Source organism: Thunnus maccoyii, chromosome 19 (assembly GCF_910596095.1).
Source record: "Thunnus maccoyii chromosome 19, fThuMac1.1, whole genome shotgun sequence".
NCBI classification, from domain to species: domain Eukaryota; kingdom Metazoa; phylum Chordata; class Actinopteri; order Scombriformes; family Scombridae; genus Thunnus; species Thunnus maccoyii.
The window spans coordinates 14,116,079-14,136,823 of NC_056551.1; the positions used below are offsets into that span (position 1 = coordinate 14,116,079).

The 20,745-nt window shown below is 38.7% G+C and overlaps 1 protein-coding gene across 4 annotated transcripts; it reads left to right on the top strand.

The window, feature by feature from the left end:
• Positions 1–403: 403 nt before the first annotated feature.
• Positions 404–19,306, top strand: LOC121886006 (anthrax toxin receptor 1-like). 4 transcript variants are annotated; one of them, XM_042395877.1, is made up of 19 exons: positions 404–1,479; positions 1,685–3,407; positions 6,172–6,243; positions 6,338–6,409; positions 6,517–6,598; positions 6,720–6,753; positions 7,059–7,138; positions 8,243–8,311; positions 8,417–8,497; positions 8,612–8,672; positions 8,868–8,966; positions 10,960–11,029; positions 12,259–12,337; positions 12,867–12,962; positions 13,254–13,295; positions 13,663–13,755; positions 15,734–15,898; positions 16,683–16,763; positions 17,539–19,306. In XM_042395877.1, exons 2-19 carry the CDS (start codon positions 3,229–3,231, stop codon positions 17,908–17,910), a joined length of 1,827 nt encoding a protein of 608 aa, XP_042251811.1. In that variant the 5' UTR covers positions 404–1,479; positions 1,685–3,228; the 3' UTR covers positions 17,911–19,306. The 4 variants fall into 4 exon arrangements, with proteins under 4 accessions (XP_042251811.1, XP_042251812.1, XP_042251813.1 ...); XM_042395878.1 differs by having other exon boundaries at positions 408–1,479; positions 1,685–3,511; positions 17,539–19,305; XM_042395879.1 differs by lacking the exon at positions 1,685–3,407 and having other exon boundaries at positions 408–1,479; positions 17,539–19,305.
• Positions 19,307–20,745: the final 1,439 nt, after the last annotated feature.

Below are 20,745 nucleotides of genomic sequence, written 5' to 3' on the forward strand. Positions count from 1 at the left end.
ATCCACAGGGTTCTGGGCTAAACCCTGGATCTCTTCTGACCCTTGAACCGCCCCGCCTTTAAACAGAAAATCCAAGAATGTCTGTAATACAGTGAATCAGCTTGGCAACATATATAATCTGACAAAAAAACCAAAACAAAACACATATTCTGCCCCTCTTTATATACATACAAACATTAATTGGAGGAGCAGCAGATCAAAGCTGATCAGTGATGAGCCACAAGTGTGGAAAAACATGGGAGTAGACCAAGAGCACCTGTGGAAAGGTGAGGAATAAAAAATACTGTACACACAGGCAGGAAAACCAGAGACATTGTGACAGAGGCGGGAGAGCAGAAGAGCTGTGAATATGAAATGCTTAAGAAAAAACTGAAGGTGTCTGTGATCTATGCTTAACTGAAACTTTTGTTACAGTGATGAATTGTCAGAGTTTCTTCACACGATATGACAAAAAATTGGAGAAACAAAGGAACACAAAATTTAATAGTGTAGTGTGACATTTCGAAAAACAGATCAAAATATATCGTTCGCTTTCTTGCTGAGAGTTAGATGAGAAGATTGATAAGCTAAGTATGAAGCCAAAGCTAGCAGCCGTTTAGCTTAGTATAAAGACTGGGAGCAGGGGGAAACAATTAGCCTGTTGTATCTCGTTTATTTAATCTGTACACAAAATGAAATTCAATGCATTATGGGGAGTTATGTGCTGGAAGCTTTTCTTGGGTGGGAGCAGTGACTTCCTGGTGTATTGTTGTCACTGAAAGGTTGCCAGACCATGCAGTCACTGCTCCAAGTTAAGAAATTGTTCCATTATGTAACTACTCGTGATGTGTTCAATAATAACATTAGCTTTTAGAAACATTAGCCAGGCTAGCTGTTTCCCCCTGCTTCCAGTCTTTGTGCTAAGCTAAGCTAATCGCCCCCACCCCTCCTGTAAAATAAGGAATTGGAAACTAAAAGACTGTTCCGTATTGAACGCGCTTTGTTCTGTATTATTGAAAATCAATTCAGTGCAAGTATACGGGGAAGAAATATTACAGGTTAGACTATTAAGACAGTGCGACTTGTATGAGATAGAAGTTATCATGTTAAGTTTCGTTACTTAAACGGAGAAAGCGCTTCTCATTCCTCGTGAGTGATCGTTGCTACGATACGACGCTAAGCCAATCGGTGCCGTTTGCGTCAAACCAATATGGCGCCCCGTTTCCGTGACGACGGCAAGCGCATGGTAAACACGTCAGGCACCCTCCACTTCAAAGTTGAGTATGTTATGGTAAACTTCAAATCTAAAGCTGCAGATAACCAATAAGGTGGTGAAAATGGCACTAAACGAGCTAACGTCAGGGTGGCAATTCATGCATAGAGTAACCAGCTGCAGGCAGGAGCCCCAAAGGACACAGATAAACAGAGTAAAACGCGAATAAGGGATGATAGACAGGAGAACATGGCCGTTGTGTGGACTATTTTGGAAAATTAGACAAGGTAAGCACGAATTTGTTTCTAAATGTGTCAGCATATTATGTAATTCTATTGCTCCGCTGGAACAAAAAGATCTGAATAAATATTTGCGTAGATGATTGCAAAACAAATTATTTGGATGGCGGACCAATGAGTCCCACAGTTAAATATGTGGGCATTTGCTCATGTTGTGTTGAGTTTCTAAAAAAAATTGTTGTTTGACTTGCAGGACTGAAAGCCTCACAGCTGTGTGGGAATTTCAAAACCAGCGCGGACCAGGCGAGTGTGCGCATTTAGGGCAAAATCTGTCTGCATGGCAGGGACACGTTTTATTGCTGTCATTTCATTTGCTTATTATTCGCTGACGTGACTTCTCACTGTTGAGCAAGAATTGGTCTGATAAATGGTTGAAGCCACTGCAGTTTCCTTGATGTGATTATGTATGTTATTAAGTATGTGGGTATTTCTATGCTATATCTTTAGATAAGTCTACTACTGAGGGGTAATGCAGGTGTAAGACCTGTTGTTTTGGACAAAATGAGCATTATACAGTAATCGAATATTTGTTATAGGTCCACAGTAGTCGGAGCTCCTCAGTCTAAGTTCATGTATAGTCCTCCCCTTCAGAGTGGTATCAATCTTCTTATCTAACTCGTCAAAAAGCAAATTTCAGCGCTTTTTTCCCCAACTGCTGAACTATTATTATTATTATAATTATTATCATCACTATTATCATTACTCTAATTATTATTCCTGTTTCATGGGACAAATTTGGATAACGAAAAAAGAGTTCATGTGAGGCCAGCGTGTTAAGCAGTGACATGAATTTAGCTGTTCAATGGTCTCAGTGACAATTTTGAAAACCTTTTCAGACCTGGTTTCTTCTTTTTGTTACACTTCCTTGGTTCTTACAGATGACAGCTTTCCTATCTTTCTTGAAAGCTCCTTTTTCCTGTCATCAAGAAGATTTGTGGCTACAGTATTCAGTCCTGAGTTAATGTAAATTATTTCTGAATGTGAGACCCCTTATCCCCCTCCATTTCTCAGGTCAGCCTAATAAAAAAAGGCAAAGTATGGATTCAGGTGTCTTATTCAACCTAGAACTAGCACATAATTTCGCAATACTTCAGTTTTTCAACACACCTATGTGTGACATTAGAAGGTAACCTTGTATCAACTGTTCCAGCAAGAATTAAGTTACTTACAGTAAGAAGAGACACATGTCATTATTGAAGTTTTCCTCAAGGTATAAAGTTCTTAGTTTTAAATGCAGATAAACTGAATGAATTGCATGTTCAAGTAGAGTGAATTGCATGGTACATGTGTTTACCACTAAGTGGCACTGATGGATAGGTTGTAGAAATGAGCAAACCTGCAAGAGAAGTGACATAAAAAACAAGAAGTATGTGAGAAGAAATGTCTGATGAACACTTTGTTTTTATTCAGACAAACAGATGACAAAAAACATAGTAAATCATAACACTAACACATGTGTTTTGTTAAGTTGCGTGAACTCATGACACCGTGAGCTCAAATGATTGACTGTGGCGAGAGAGAGTGAGCCGAAGATTCAGTCCCCCCAGCTTCACTCCTCCTCTGCCAGCACACATCTGCTGCTGAGGAGATGGGACGCTGATCCAGAGACTAGCACTTCATGCCTTGGAATCCGGTCTTCACAGCATGGCTGGCTGCAACAGAGGACTGTGAGAGGGAAGCTGGAAGAAGACCCCAAACTGGGGAGTATTTATATTTACTTTATCTTCGGCTGAGCTGATGCTTTCTCTTCAATTTGGAGTGATGTCCCAGCGCTGGTGCAGGCAGGTCCTGCTCGGTGTGGAAGTGGGCATGCTGGTGGCGGTCCTGGTGGCCGGCAGTGCAGGACAGACCCATGACAGGAGGGAGGCAGGGTCATCCTGCTACGGAGGATTTGACCTCTATTTTGTTTTGGACAAGTGAGTGCTTCTTTTTCTTGATCACAGAAGATGAGAACACTGGTGAAAACAACATTCAAGATGTTCTTCAGATGCATTGACTGGCTACTACTTGCATGAAAAATGTGTGCTACTGTAACTAGCAAGTTTTAGCTTTAAGTATTTATGTTTGACTTTAAGTTTTAGTCCATCTAGTGTTTATCTTGTGTAAAATCAAAACAGGGTAGGTTTGAGGCTCATTCAAGACAACATTAATCTTTTTTAAGTGATAAAAAAAAGTAAGGCTCAGGTTCTGTCAGCATAGCTGGCAGATGTGGATGTGCTTATTTTGAAAAGTCACATGTCCAGCTCTTTCTGCTTAAGGTGGCATCTTAGAGAGGCAGAGGTTAGAAAAAACAGGGCAGTAAAACACTCATTTAGTCAAAAAAATTCTTTTGATTTCTTGTGGTGCAGGATGTGGTGTGAATGTTTCAAAATATTTTACAATTTCATGACTTTCCAATTTTTGAAAGTGGATGATAAACCTACAAATAGCATTTGACCCGCAACAACCAAGGGCTGTGAAAAAAAGTGGAATGCCCCTTTAAAGATAGAGATGCTTTTTAAAATGTGATCTGATCAAGGATTGCATCATTACAACGTAACATAGGGCTGCAATTAACACTTATTTCATTATCTATTAATCTGCCGATTATTTCCTTGATTAATGGATCTGTGGTTTGGTCCATAAAATGTCAGCAGATAGTGAAAAATGGCAACAATGCTTCCTAGACTAGTCTTCAAATGTCTTGTTATATCAGACCAACAGTGCAAATCCCAATGTTACGATGATATAAAAGGAGAAAAAGGAGCAAATCTTTACATTTGAGAAGGTGGGACCAGATAATGATTGGTATTTTTGCTTGAAAATGACTTAAACAATGAATCTATTATCAAAACACTTGCCATTTAATTTTCTGTCGATCGACTAATTGATTAGTTGACTAATCGTTTAAGCTCTAGTTGCGATACTGTGCCATTCTATCTAACATAGGAGCAGATTTCCAGACACTTGAATGTCCCGTGAGAGTTGACATTAGGGTTATATTACACCGCCCATTAAACTGTCATGGAGCTTTAGCTAATAAACCGCTGATCATAAAAACTGTCACGAAGGGAACAAGAAGCTCCTGAACAGGTCAAGTGTTGTGTCAGCGTGTTGTTGTTTTGTAGGTCAGATGATAACCATGTTGTCCTATTCTCTTAAAGATCCATGTATACATTAATAAAAAAAATACTTGCTATATTAGTTGCTTTTTTGCAATCAACATTTTTAATATGAACAACTCGAAAGTTGTGAGGAAGTGTGTTTACACAATGATTTCTTCACTTGCAGAGTGCTTATGCATTCGCTTGGTTGATAAAGTGCATGGCAGGGATTCCTGCGATCAAACTGCAGCCACGCTTCACTGACAGGAGCAGCCCAGATTTAGTCCCAACTTCAGCTCTCTGCGCTTCAGTCCGTAGAACCCTTTCTCCATTAGAGCCAGATGTTCCAAAGATCCCAAGTTTTTGGCTTTCTCCGCGCTGGTACTCACATCACAGGATAAATGAAAACATAAGGGAAGGAGAAGAAGAGAGAAGCAGTGCAACGTGAGAAGAAGCTGCAGAGGTTATGCATTATTTGCCACAAAATTCTCTTTAATTACCGACTTTCACTAATCTGCTTTCTTCTGCTGATCCCTTTGTTGCATCTGCACCTGTTGCAAAGATCAGGAGCTGGCATAAAGTTGAACTCTTCCAAAAAACGACGTGGCACTTTGGTTTTCGTTTGGCATTTATAAAAACTGGCAGTGAAGCCATGTGAAAAAAAAGTGGAAATATTAACCAAAAGCACTCAGAGGGAAAACACAAAGGCTAAAACTCTCCAGCCCATGTGATGTTTCACCATGATAGATACATACATAGATACATAGATATGCAGACAGTTAATAGCACATAGACAACAGCAAAACAAATATGCAAAACAATGCAGCTACAGCAAAATGAGTCATTAGATTTTGGTTTCTGAAGATTTCCAACAAAAGCACAAAGAACCAGTTACCAAATTGGTTACAGAAAATCTTATTTTAGAACACTTTTGTACATTGTTTATAACCCTGGGCACTGATTTACTGTTGGCTAAAATGTGCAGTACTTTTGATAAGCCTCAAAAACCTCTTGATTTTCTTTGTCTTAACATCATAGCAAACAAAATATTTTTGGGTTTGTTTGGACAAAACAAACAATTGGAGGAATAAAGTGGGATCTGGGAAACTTGTAACAGTTATTTGTCTCTGTTTTCTGACATTTTATACACCAAACTGTTGATCATTTAATCAACAAAGAATTTGGCATATTCATCGATAAGGAGAGTAATCATTCGTTGCAGCCCTATATTACATTGTAATGTAAATGCGGTGCTAGAATGATGTAATCCACATGGAGTACTACTACACAGCCTGTGAAAACAGTTGTATCATCCTCCGCATCTGCATCAGTTTTGACCATTAATTCCAAATCTGTTTCGTGCAAGTCCCCCAGCTGTTTGGAGAAGAAACACTAAACGGTGCAGACTAGATGCAAAGTGCAACTCATGTCAAGTTTCGATTAGGTTCTTTGTCTCCAAAGGAACCATGAAATTAGAGCATAAATTGTTGGTATGGTAATTAAAAAGAAATTAGAAACTTAAGGGCATGCTGCTACACATATACGTTCAAGCAAACAGCATGATGGTGAATTATTATCTCGTGAATCTTGTTCTCAGATCTGGCAGTGTGCAACATCACTGGAATGAGATCTATTACTTTGTTGACCACCTGGCTCACAAGTTTATCAGGTATGTCCACACAGAAACAGTTGTGATTTACAGTAAGTAAAGAGGAAAAAAACTAAACACAATAGTCATCTCTGTCCTTTTTTCTCATTCCCAGCCCTCAGCTGCGGATGTCTTTCATTGTGTTTTCAACAGAGGGGAGGACTCTCATGGCACTAACAGAAGACAGGTGGCACACTCAAACGTCTTGGTGATCTACTTTGTATTTCTGTTTCGTGCCGTTTCATTCCATTTCAATCAATATCCATTTCTGTTTACGGTTCTGTTAATGATCAGAGAGCAGATTCGGGCCGGACTGGAGGAGCTACGCATGGTGCAGCCAGGCGGAGACACCTTCATGCACAGAGGATTTCAAAGAGTAAGTCATCTGTTAAATCAATGGGAAACTGATCCTGCTTAACCAACAGTGTGGCATCCAGCTCTTTAAATGAGACCCATTTAAATTTATAGCCACTGACGCCTCAAAACTTCTCTCTCAGGCCAGCGAGCAAATATACTACGGGACTGGAGATGGTGAGTAGAACATTTTTTCCTTTCTAACACTTAATCATTCCCTTTATTTGTGAAGTCATTTTTTTTTTATCCATTCATCAGAGCTTAACTCAATCGTATGGCAGAATCATCACATTAAGAAAGAAACAACAACAAAAACATAGCTACTCTTTTCATCGCATGAAGATTATGTCCAATTTTTTTGCAAAATGGTCCACGTTGATTTTATTTTGAGGAATACAATCCAAAAATAAGAAAAGAAAGAAATAAATCACAGGAGGAGAATGATTTTGTTTCAGTATTTTTTCCCAATCTGGCTCTTTCAGGTTACCGCACAGCCAGTGTCATCATTGGTCTGACGGATGGTGAACTGAGAGAAAATCAGTTTGACCTGGCACAAAGAGAGGTGAGATGGATGTGTGTTTTTTTCCCCGTCACAGTTTCTTTCCGTTACTTGCCAAAAAATGGAACATTAAGGAAATTTAAATGGTAAATCCGGCATCACATATGACGGGAAACTGCTGCTGCGCTGCTCTCTATGGGTTAAAATTTCTGAGCTTGTGCTCAAGGCCACGTCACACTGTGATGTCACAGCAGGTGTTTTCCAGCAGCTGTCAATGGCTACGTTTACATGAATCCTAATATTCCACTAATAATCAGAATAATAGCCCAATCAGAATAAAAATACCTCATGTAACCACCTCAATCAGAAAAGACTGGTCTGATCAGAAGGAAATGAGAGGGGTGGTGTAAACCTTTCATAATCCCTTCAGTTGGAAAATATTAGCACCTAATAACCATGTAAATACTTAATCCAATTGTTTCTCTCTGGTTGGAATAAATATATTGTTTCTGCGCATGTTTGCCTCACATGGGGGTAACAGAGTGAGAGAGAGAGTGTGTGAGAGAGTATATGCAGTATATCTGTGAACGTTGAGGCTATTTGTCAGTGAATAAATGCTACAACTCCTCAAGACCCAAGCCAAGTTCCCGTGTCCTGTTTGCCACCTGCTGGTGAAAGTGAAGGGGGTTAGCCCCAAAGTTGGTGACAATGGGTTAGCCTAACCTGACCAGTTCATTGTAGTGAAAATCCCAGCCACTCCTAAACCGAGAGCGGAGAAATATATGGCTGCTGAGTCTCTCCACAGTTTTGCTCACACTAACTCTAACCACCACACACACACACACACACACACACACACAGCTGTTCTGCTTAAATTTGTTGGCTCTCGTAAACACCAGAACTTATTAGATCACATCCTATTTAAACATTTCACTGGAAATCTTCAATTGGAATGATTTCAATCAGAACAAAACAAAGTGTGCATGTAACCGATGCTAGTGGCATAACGCTAGCAGTGACATCACTGATTGAGGCGTGGCCACTATAGGACAAGCTTTTACGTTTCAGCCCGTAAAGAACAGTGAGACTGCAGTTTTAGTGCTCTAGCGGAGATTTATCCTTTAAGTTTGTTTTGTTTGTTTGTTTGTTTGTTCTGTTTTAAATCAGGCCAGCAGAGCGCGCCAGTTGGGCGCCACTGTTTACTGTGTGGGAGTAAAAGATTTCAATGAAACTCAGGTAAATAAATACATTAATCAACCAATAAATCAGTGAACTAATGTATAAATGAATTAATTGATCATTCAAACAATCAGTTAATCATTCAGTCACATTTTTTGGAAGCTTTCAACAATAGCTGACAGTAAGGACCACGTCTTCCCCGTGAATGATGGATTTCAAGCGCTGCAAGGTGTCATTGACTCGGTATGGAAGACTGAAGCTTTTCATTTCAATGTCACAAAAACATGAATATTCTTAATATCATATAATTTAATCTACTTTTTGTTCATCTTTTAATTTTAATATTCCCCATTTCAGATCTTGAAGAGGTCATGCATTGAGATTCTGGCTGTAGAGCCCTCCAGCATCTGTGAGGGAGGTAAGTTTAAACTGTGTTTTTATTACATCATATTTAAGTTAGATATAATATTGCAACTCAAACTAACTAACTAACATACAGCCATATTATTCCTGTCAGACTACACCGATGACTTGACCTGAGCTTCTTTAAAAATCTACCGTACATTAGTGCACCGCAAGAAAAAATTAAATGGTCAATTTAATTCCACTTCAGAATCCTTCCAGGTGGTCGTCAGAGGAAATGGTTTCCTTCATTCTCGAGACGTACAGAAAGTTCTCTGCAGCTTCCGCATCAACGACACAGTTACTTTGAGTAAGTACTTGCTCCAAAGGGTTTCATTTGCAAACTTTTGTTCTGTGGTTTTCCAGGCCGACACTGACACACTAGAATGAAAAAAATAACTTTTTTAAGGATATATGTTTAGGGGTTTTTTGCTTTTAGGCTGCACTAATCAATATTTTATATTACATACTTTTACAGTGTATTATTAACAGTGGGTCTGATGTGTGACGTGAAAGGTGTCACTCGTAGTGATGAACCCACTGAGACATTTTACTCTGCAGTTGGCCTCAGCTCTATGGAGCATTGTAGCTTCTCTCAGCTCATTGATTTGGTTTTATGGCTCTTACTGATGCAACGCTACCTGCAGCAGTGAATTGTGTAAGCTGGTGAGCATTGTAGAGTATTTAGCAGCTAAAGAGCCAGATGTCTTTCACAGAAGTTGGTGGAGATCATACCAGAGCAAAAGGAGAAGGAATGTCGGACCTTACATTCATCAGGTGTCATGACTTCAAATAAATGCTAATGAGAAAGAAAGAAAGAAAATAATAAAATATTAATGCAGCTTTAAGTATCTGACAATTCCTTGAGTGCATTGCACAATGTACTGAATTGGGTGACGAACCAAATTTGTTACGAGTTGATCGTAATGTGAAAAGTGAAACATGAATCATACTGAAGGGTGATGTACTTAAACCAATAATTTAACATTTTAGGAAATATGCTTATTTGCTTTCTTGCTAGGAGTTAGATGAGAAGATTGAGACTTTTAGCTTAGCTTAGCTTAGTTTAGCTTAAAATAAGCCTGGAAACAGCTAGCCTGGCTCTGTCTAAAGGTAACAAAATCCTCCTACAAGCACCTTTAAAGCTCAGTAAATATTACGATATATCCAATTTGTTTAATCCATACCCTTAAATCAAAGTGTAAAAACAACAATGAGCTGTTTTCCGGAGATTATGTATCAGACTATTGCTTGGACTGGACCAGTTGCCACGCAGGACACCAGCGGAGACTTCAGGAGGTTCTTCCTGTTAAAGTCCTTATGCTAAGCTAAGCTAATCGGCTGCTAGCTCTCAGCAAGAAAGTGAATAAGCACATTTTCCAAAATGTTAAGCTTTTCCTTTACAGAGCGAATGGCATGACTGAAGACACATGTTTTTATTAGAGGATAACATGTTGCTGTTTTGGCGGTTAATAAAAGACAAACGTCATCTTGTCGTAAATATTATATTACATAATTGTTAAGACAGGACATTTTAGATACAAAGTGTGTACAGTAGGCAGGCTAATTTTGTGATTCTCCTTCGAAGAATGTTTGTATATGTGCGTAAATAAGTTGAGCAAAGAACTTATCATAAGTCCTAATATCGTGAAGTGATAGTAAGAAGATAACATCATTGAAGATGTGTGAATCCAAATAAACATTACATCAATCCGTCCAACTATTAATAGGCAGAATATAAAAGCAGCAGTTTTGGGATTCCAGTCAGCAGCCAAATACATCATCGTGCCAAGTTTATTTTGGCCTTTCGGACGGGGACGGGTGGGGGAGCGGAGCTCTTTGTGGCTCACAATGATTTAAATCCCTGTCCTCCCTAAAAACCATCAGCACTATCTTCCTCTGCTTTGAATCAGCTGGTATAACGCTCAACGCTTCTCAGATGTCTAAAGGGGAATGTGGATCTCATCAGGGACGAGCACCATCTCTGCACAAACTAGACACTCACTCAGCCAGGGTAAATAAACCACAACCCTCCTTCATTTGCCTCATTTTCCATAAGGAGAGGAAGTCCAGGAATTTAATAACAAAAAGAATATTTTCAGGCTTGAATCTCCTGAAGTTTCATGTCTGGTAGAGAAAAAGTATGATGAACTTTTCCTTTGCTTCACTTTTTAATTTTTCTTTGACCATTTGCTGTACACAAAGGATGACTTATCTTGTGATTACCTCACTGTATATAGTCTCAAATCACATTATCACATTACATCATGATACAAATCTTCATACTGATTCTCATTCTACAGTGAAAAGACCTTTGGTGGTGAGAGATACCTACCTTTTGTGCCCAGCTCCTGTTTTGGAAAAACAAGGAACGTAAGTGATTATATTGGTTTTTCTTGCTTGATTTTTTTTGTTGTTGTGTGCAACATACTTAAAACTAAAATAAATGTTCAGTACCACAGATCAACACTGAACAACTCAAATTAGGTTAGATTCACCAGCAAAGAACACCAACTTGTCATCAGCAAATGTAAATGTGTGTGATTGTTGTTGAGAAATAAAAACAGAAACGTCTCCCTTAGATGGAGTTACTTTTTTGTAGATGTTCAAACTTTCCATGCTGAGCATTTCTAGGACTTTTTAATCCATTTTAAGATTCAAAGTTAATTCAAAACATACAAAACAACAATGTCAACTGCTCGATTTTGTCAACATGGACAAAAAATCCTAGAGTTATGGAACGTTTTAGCCTCTACAGTTCAAGGGAATTGCGTAGACTTAATGAGCTAATGAGGACCATGTTATATGGTCAAAAACTCCAGAATAGCTACTAAATGCACCTTTAGATAAGATTGTTTTTGTCAACTGCTGTTTCAAAGGTCAAACATGAACTTGAATAATTACTGTTGACAACTTACCTACTACTATGGCAAGTCAAAATGTCTGCCATGTAAAAGGTCTATAAATCTGATTATTTTGGCAAAGATAAAAAAAACAAAAGCTCTCATGTGAACACAACCATCAAGATATAGATTCACAAGATTTATTCAGAAAGCAAAAAGACATGTAATGTAGAAGGTGGACAGATTTTAGACATAGAAGAAAAGGAGAAACTGTCGCTGCTCATCAGGCAAAATGCAAAATATGGTTTATTGTTTATTGTTCCCTTGAATTCACTGTCAACATATCAGGAGAGCTTTAGTCTTCAGTTTGTGTGTAAAAACCGTAGCAGTTGGAGCAAAGTGTAAACTGCATTTTTTATCTAATGAGAAACATTTGTGGAAATTGTTCCTGTTGTTTCAAATTCTACCCGTTGGTAAAAATGAATCAATTCAATTTTTTTCTGCTTCCACTGTGGAGCATGATGGAAAGGTTGGGATCCACCAGACAGTTGTATAATGCAAGACAAATCCGGTTAAGGTATTCAACCACATTTAACCAGGATCCTTGCATTCTTACCATGAAAGATTTTAGTTCCTATAAAAAGCAACAGATACGAGCATTACATTTGCAGAGTTAGAGGAGTGCTGAATGTACTAGCTGAGGCTCTAACTGTCAGGAAACTGTCATTACTCTCATTTACTCTCTTTCCATTTCTACAGGGCTGCCACTCTCCACGTCAGCATGAATAATGGCCTGAGTTTCATATCAAGCTCTGTCACAATTACTGCAGTCACTTGTGTAAGTATGTCATGTGAAACATAAGGGGACTAAAAAGCTGAACTCACACATGGGAGGGAAGTGTTGTACCAACTTCATTTTGGATTTCTCTGGATACAATCACAGTATATACTTGTTGGGAGTAGAATTAATACCAGTTGTTTTGTAGCTTGTCTTGATTTATTTCTCTCTGATGTCACTATTCAACACTTATCAAATGTTTTTTTTGTTCTTCTTGGCATCTGCTGTTCTTTTCGGTTTATCTTTGAAGAAAGTCAAGCCACTTGTCACACATGAGTCCTCTGCTTCCTTTTGCTGTATTTCATTAGCAGCTTTTACACAAAAAAGATCCATAATATCCTCTGCACATATCCCTAAACATGTGTCAATGTATTTATCCTTATAGATAATCATCTAAAACACCTAACATACAGTATAAAAAGATTCCTATTTAACCTGAATAACCTTTGAGTTCTTTTGTCCATTTCACTATAGACATTTGTGATCATGACTAACAGCGGTTGTGTCCCATATTTATTTTTCTTTCAAGTCTGATGGGACCTTTGTGGCCATCGCTCTGCTCATTCTGCTGCTCCTGCTCACCATCGCTCTGCTGTGGTGGTTCTGGCCTCTCTGCTGCACTGTGGTATGACCGCCATCTCCATCCTCTCCAAGTGAAGAACATGCAGTTGCAAATAAAGGCTTGAACACTTAGAAAGATGAACTATATCATGGATAGTTATGTTTATGGTCATATTATACATGTTCCTGTTCTTTGATTTTGTACATGAATAATGGACAGTGTTTTGCAAACATGCATAAAACAGATTTAGAGTGACAAACTTTGTTATTTCATTTAAAGAAGAAAAAAAACACAGATTTTATGTTACGACACATTAAACATCCTTTGAGGTTTACAGTCTTTTTTTGTTTGCAGGTCATCCATGAGCCACCTCCTCCAGTAATAGATGATATCTCTGTAAGTGGTTTTATTTGTTCTTTATCTTGTAATCATAAAATGTTGTAAAATTCTTGGATCTCAGTAATTTCTCTAAAATAAAGATGAACTATTTTGCCTAAACAACAAATAAACACATGACATGCACACAAAGAAACAATACAGCTTTTAGAATAGCAGCTCAATGACTGAGATTAATTAATATTTTTTTTATTATTATTTGGTTTGTATGGTACAATTATTATATGTTACATATATGACACCACTGTTCAACCCTGGTTTTCTGATGTATAGAATATTAATGGAGTTGTGTGAGGTTGTGGTCACCATTTTTTGCTTTACTCTTGTGAACATGAATGCTGACTGAAAAGGTTTCCTTCTTCTTTAGGATGATGAAGACGGTTTTCCCAAGAAGAGGTGGCCCACAGTGGACGCCTCATACTACGGAGGCCGAGGAGTTGGAGGCATCAAGAGAATGGAGGTAGAGAAAATGGCAAGCCAGATAGCAAAGGCAGAGCCACAGAATCTGTTGAATACATATAAAACAGTACCCACAACAAGTGACTGTGTGTGGAAATTTGATCACAGTTAAGGTGTGACACCTGACTGTGAGCAGCAACAAAGTGAATCATTGCTTTTAAACATTATTTGTATTTATCGGGAAAATTATTCATCATATATATACCAATAAAATTTGTTCAAAGATAATAACTTTGTTAGAAATCTTTATAAAATCATTTCTTTGAACAGTGTATCCTTAACATCAATACAGTTTGGATCTTAGAAGCTTACAACTTGTCTTTACTGTATTACTGTTGCACAGCTACTAAAATAGAAAAAGATCCAGATAAGACATTATTTCAGACATTCTCAAAAATTTTTTTTGCCACATCCTGCTTCTTTCAATAGTGAATGTGAAATCTTTTAAATATTAAAATCTGTACTGTTTGCCAACTTCGGGCTCACAGACAAAAGACATGGCTTGTGTGGAAATGTTGAAAGACGGGAGTGAGATCAAACAAGTACAGCAGGAACACAAAAGGGAAGCAGGAAGCAACTCATCCCTTAAAAGAGATGAGTATGCAAGTCCATGCTAGAGGAAACTGAGTCGGTTTGTTGTGTTGAGTAGTTTGGAGCCAGTGAGGCCATCTGGCCAGCAAACTGCAACGACGACAGATCTACCAAATGCTTAGTAGAAGAAAAGAGCAGGACTGTTTTAAGGCACGGAGATCCGGGATGTGTACTGTACACCGAGTGTGTGTGTGATTCTCCGCGGTTTGAAGGTACCTCTCATGTTTTAAAGAAGGAAAAGGTAAGAAAGCAGTGATGAGAAAAGTTAAGGCAGCCTGACATCTGAGCTGGGTAGTAAGAGCCTGATGATAGAAATGACACCAAGATGTCCACAGGTCAAGATGAACCAGATGACACATCTGTTAAGGATGATGAAAGTGAAGGAGACAGAAGTCACTCTCGCAGTGTGAAATACTTTAGTAGCGCAGTCTCAGGAGTCTGTGCTGTTGACTTGACTTGAAGCTGAGCCCACTTCCAAACGCAGCTATGGAAAATATGCACAGCTTCATTTAAGTGTTTTCTCTGCCAAGTTAAAGCCTTCACAGCTTGTCTGTGGCAGCTGCAAAGGAGTAAATTTGAGTAATGAACTTTCAAGGTTGCTTTGTACCGGTTTCACTCCTGATTTGTTGGATCGTTCTTGACATTTGCTTTAGCTTTTTTTTTAAGTGGCTCTTTAAGCCACTTAAGTCTAAGCATCAATGTGATTGTTTTGTCAAAATAACTGTGAAAAAAACAATCTTTTCCTTTGACAATGCAGACTACTTGTGGCTGTGGGTCTCTTGCTGAATTTTTGAGGTTTTATGCTATAAAACAAGTTCAAAATAAATGTCTCTTCTCTCAGGTTTAGCAAAAATACCACATTTGAAGCTTTGGAGCGTGTTATGACGCAGTTAAATTTTGTGGCGAGGGAGACAACTTCTGTTTTCTTCTGGATCTCAAGGACTGGGCTTGATTAAATTCTATGTAGACAGACATGATATAAACATCTGGATAGGCGACGAAAGAGCCACGTTTTATATGCAAAAGATGGATGTAGCAAGTCGAGGCATGGATTAACCGTACCAAAACAGTTAAGGTGATGTAATTTAATGCAGATGTTGAGGCACTGGTCCAAAAATGGTTTCTCTTGGGTCTGATTTTATCAGCGCAAATCAGATGCTTCATTAGCCAAGATCACAACATTAGTGCATGTTGGCACAATAAAATAGTTGTTAACTCTAGATAACAATTGAGGATTGTAAAAAATCTATAGAAAATATAACCAGATATCATATTCTAAGTATTATGTCATGTTGCCTATAAAAACAGCCAGTTTTGGACCGTTTCACTTTTAATTACGGTCTCGTTTTTGTCACTGATCAGTGCTGACAGCTTCTGTTTCTTTTAAGGTCCGTTGGGGAGATAAAGGTTCTACTGAAGAAGGAGCGAAACTGGAAAAAGCTAAAAACGCTCGAGTTGTGATGCCTGCCCAGGAGTTTGATCTGCCTCCATCACGGCCGTACTACCACATGCACAAATCCATGCGCCCTCAGAAGTGGTACTCTCCCATCAAGGTGCTTAAGTTATCATACATTAACTTATACTGTCTCATATTCAATTGTCAGTCAGTCTTTTGCTTATTCTTATTATTTATATCATCACATTAATTTAAATATATTACTGCTGTCAAAAGAACGGTATCAGTCAAAAGTTTGGGCATACCTTTCCGTTCCCTTGAATGAGAAAGTGTGTCCAAACTTCTGAAGGGTAAAGAAATAATGTTAACATATGTTATAAACAGTATGACGTTTATTCCAGAGGCTCTAAAATCATTTTTGACATCATAGGCCTCTTCCTCGTAATGGCTTCTCGTCACAATAATCTATTTTTTCCTTTTTCAGTGTTTCTGGGAATAATGTGTTACCAGGAAATAGTTAATAAAATTGGTTTCCTAACCTATTAGTCAGCTGAATGGATGGTAATAAGTACCAGACATGAACTGAGCTAACCCCTGAATATGGAATCTGTTGAGTGGGTCTTATTACTAACAAATTACATTCTTTGTTTATCTGTCTTTCTACCATACAAAGCTTCCTATGCAGGAATCAAAGAGAGACATCTGGAGCAAAAAAATGGAGCAGATACAGTCTGGCAGAGTCACAAATAAACAGACAGACAAACTCTTTCTCATTATTGCAGCTATTTGATAGAACTTAACTCAGTCTTTTAAAGGATTGTTTTTGCTGATCTACTGGCCAATGCACACAAGTTATGTTAACTTTCTAGTTTTTATCAGAGATCATTAGTATAACATGCTAGTTTTTATTTGTAACGCCATCTGTGATCATCTCTCTATAGGGAAAACTGGATGCGCTGTGTGTATTCCTGAGAAAAGGCTACGACAGAGTGTCTGTGATGCGACCTCATCCTGGAGACAAGGTGAGGCATGTTGACAAGCCAGAGATAACAGAATAATGGAAAATCAAGGCTACTGCTTCCTCTATGGAGTAATGAAAAACAGCATGCTGCTCTTTACAGCTGTAAGATAAGCACGCATGCATTCAAAACAAAGCAGTTAATAAGATTGTGAACCAGCTATGTCACTCTTTGGCAGGCAGACCTTAAAGAATTTGCCAGACTTTAAATTCATGACCTCTGGAAATAAGGGATAAGGGAAGTTTGGAGCGAAAGCTCAGGATGAAAGAACAAAGTAGGGACCATACTGAAATCTTATCTGCATGATAGATTGACTCTAATCCATGGAAAAAAAACCGTCAGAGCTTCATCAAATCATAAGAATAGTGAATAGGGGACTCTCAAGGGGCACAAGGAGTAGACAAAGGTAAATACAACTGCAGTATTGTCTGGAGGAATGCTCTTGTCTGTAGAAGTCATTAAAGAGTAGATGCTGCTTGCTTCCTCCAACTCCCAGCGTCAGCACGGCTCGACTGGCAGGAATGCTGTTTTCTTCCATGACACTCAGTAACAGAGGAATTTCCTCTTTCCATCTGTAGAAAGCCGTACCCCTCCGAACCTGCCAATCGCTGTGGTGCAGTAGTTTTTGGAATTTTCAGAGCAGGAATACGCTGCAGTTTCTTGTCTTTACAGAGCTTTTCTATACATGTTTCATCGCTCAGTTATATTCATAAACAAAACAAGCCTCTACAATGACCCGTGATTGCTTTAATTTGTGCTAAACCGTCTTTTTCCGCAGGGCAAGTGCATCAACTTCACCCGAAGTACATCCTACCCAGCTCCTCGCTATCCCATCTACAACCATCCCTCCACGCCCGTCTACACTTTGCCCCACAGCTACCACCGTCGTCCGTCAGAGGACCTCTTTCATCTGCCCCCGTCTCCAACTTCAACTCTCCCCCCTCTGCCGTCCACTCCTCCGCCTTCCACCAGCACCCTTCCCATGTACACCCCACCTCCAAACAGAGCCCTGCCGCCGACCAACATGAGCCCTGTCTCTGCACCCCCTTCTCCAACCGGCTCGCTACCGCCTCCACCTCAGGGTCCACCTCCCTGTAGAGCTCCTCCTCCGTCACGGCCTCCTCCACGCCCCAGTCACGAGAACTACTAATGATGATAAGGAGTTGAGGAGTAGGATCCGAACTCAGGATGGAAACCTGAAGACTCTTTCACTGAGCCTGTGTTTAATTACAGAATAAGCGTTTAAGTGACTGTATAACGTTTCCTCTTGAGGCTGCAGCTGGTGATTCAACACCTGAACAGTGAAACACTTTCAACAATTAAGTCTATTTTCCTCAATAAGTGGCTAGCGCATGACGTGCCATGAACTGACTTTTTTTTTCAAGTCTAGAAGGTGAATATTTAGTATAGCAAGCACAGCTTTGGCTATTAAATGCTATTGGAGCAATGCAATTTATTCACAAAAACAATAATCATTTTAAGAATTTAATCAGCAGGAAATCCGGTGGCTCAGCAACTGCGTCATGTGTTTTATACATGCAAGTTTATTTGTTAAATACTGTCTTGGAAAATGTATATTTTGTGAATGAATATTCATTAAATCACAAAAATATATGTATATATCCATCATATTGCATTAGATGTCTGATTTTCATGGACAATGACGGTTTTTGGTGTATTTTTTCAAGGGAATAACAAGAAGGGGAATTGAGATTTATATATTAATGCTGACATACTGACCTAGCAGACTGGCTGCTATTTTAAGATAATTTAAAAAAAAACTGAATATAATAGAGTTAACATTATTCTTATGAGGTTGAGCATTTCTGTTGAAAATGATAAACATGGAAATAAATATTAAAGTTAGGAATTCAAGAAGCACAACTTTAATGTGTAAAACTGTCAGCGAGAAACTCTTAAAACACATAACAGTTACATCTTTGGCAGTGAGTGACACTGGCTGTCAGACACTATTTGAGGTTTGTAGCAGTGATAAAAGTGACCTCTGGAAAATCCTTTTAGCTGCCAGAATGATTTCTTCGAGTCCTATGATCAAATTTATGCATACTATTAAATTGCTTTTCTCTTTTTTTACTTTAGTCATGATTCCTCAGCGTCTGAAGTTTTAGCAGAGCTATGATGGACGTACTGAACGCACATAAGATACTAAGCTTGTGTGTCCAGATTGATGTTTAGTAGCCATGACAGACTTTAACTTACAGCTACAACTTTAAAGATCCTACACACCTGCACAGACTGTGGTTGATTGACATCTTCCTAGCTTTCCTGGTAGGGCGGGACAACCTAAAAAGATTAATGGCTGTGTCTGAAATCACTCCCTTGTTAACTCATTCACAACCCTTTAAGAGACAATCAGTAGTTCCTCTACAGGGAGCTGAAAATTCAGACTTTGGACACTCAGGAATACTCATCATCGTTTTTATGTGTCTAAGCCTAGTTCACTGACAGGCGTAGTGTGGTCTGACTGCAATTTTCACTTTGCATGTACATTGCGAGCCTTTTTCATTGAAGATATTTTGACTTGTCACAATAGGAAGGTGTTAATAATAAAATGAATGCTTCATTTTCAGGGTCAAGGTGTTGTTCATGCTGCACACTGACACACTGTCATGACTTACTGGGATGCTTCATTAGAACAGAGCTATTGTTGTTCATTATTAGTAACTCCTGTGCTTTTCCTACTATGACAGGTCAACATGTCTGCTGTGAATTTTAAAGGGCACTATATAGTGCATATATTTTATACTCAGAATCCAGACATTCAAATGACAGTAAATATAGTACACCATATGGTAAATAGGGATTGATTTCAGAGCCCAGGACCTTTATTACTACATAAAGTTTGGCGACATCGTATAATTCCCAGCGTGTCTCCACCCATCTTCAACCTGAGCAAGAATAATTGAAAACACCTGTGTGGGTGTGCAGTGCCTTTAACTTTAAAACAACTTTTGAGATTGGTCCTTACAATGAACATACAGTCCTTCTATGTGAGAGCAATAGAAACACTCTAAATATGTTTCTTTTAGTTTTTCCCAAAGTGACCCAGAATGTACAAAAAAAGGGGAAACATTTCTTTTTATTTTTGTGCAGCTGGTACAAATTACTGCATTCTTCACATTCAGTAACATTCATTGAAATAATCTGTTGTGTTCTCCTGTGTTAGGTAACATAGGGACATAATATAATGTGATTGTGAATGTTTTTTCTCCATAAACAGATTGCGCAAAGCCTAAAGAATACACGCTCTCTGCTCTCTAAAGCTTACTTAAAGGATTAATTACCCATTTATTAATGACTGATAAAGTCTTATGAATGACAAATAGATTTGTGGGTCAGACATTTTGGAGACTAATTACGAAAAAGCATAGCTGCTTTTATGCAGTTAAACTTTCCACTATCACTTTAGAGAAGAATGCGCTGAGTTGTGAGATGAAGTTTATAATAACTGCCTTGTTTGTATAATTATTTGCAAGTGATCAGCAACAGTCTATAAGCACTTGGCTGCGCTGTCCTCCTTTCCTGGCCAGCACTGCAACCCTAATGTGCATATAGAATGAAGAAAAAAAAAAATTATTTACTTAATTTATAACAGTTTGGGTTAGATGCGTACAGACTCTCAATAAACTTGACTTTCAGAGATTGGGATTATGCAACAAGCCAAGGAGCAGTCTTATTCCACTCAGATCTACTAAAATAAATCCCAATATATCTTTTCCATGTGCTTTCCTTTCTTTTCAATTCTTTCTTCACTTGGAAATGCTTTCACAGACGCATGCAGTCCTGTGGACAGTGAGCTCATGAAGGCGTGTCTGAGAAAGGTGCCAGAAGCAGAGGCAATTGGATTAGAGGCAGACAACTGCAGCAATAAAAGCAAAATCCAACTATGATGCCATGCAGATCTGGAAGAGTTATTTACACAGCTTCACACTTTGCCAAGTCCACCAGCAAGCGCTGAAAAGAT

What these genes read in the sequence shown, in the direction of transcription:
- LOC121886006 (XM_042395877.1), top strand. Translation starts at nt 3,229, where the DNA reads ATGCTTTCTCTTCAATTTGGAGTGATGTCCCAGCGCTGGTGCAGGCAG. An exon ending in CTCCAGCATCTGTGAGGGAG is followed by an intron (nt 8,673 to 8,867) that starts GTAAGTTTAAAC and finishes ATTCCACTTCAG; the next exon opens with AATCCTTCCAGGTGGTCGTC. An exon ending in GAGGCATCAAGAGAATGGAG is followed by an intron (nt 13,756 to 15,733) that starts GTAGAGAAAATG and finishes GTTTCTTTTAAG; the next exon opens with GTCCGTTGGGGAGATAAAGG.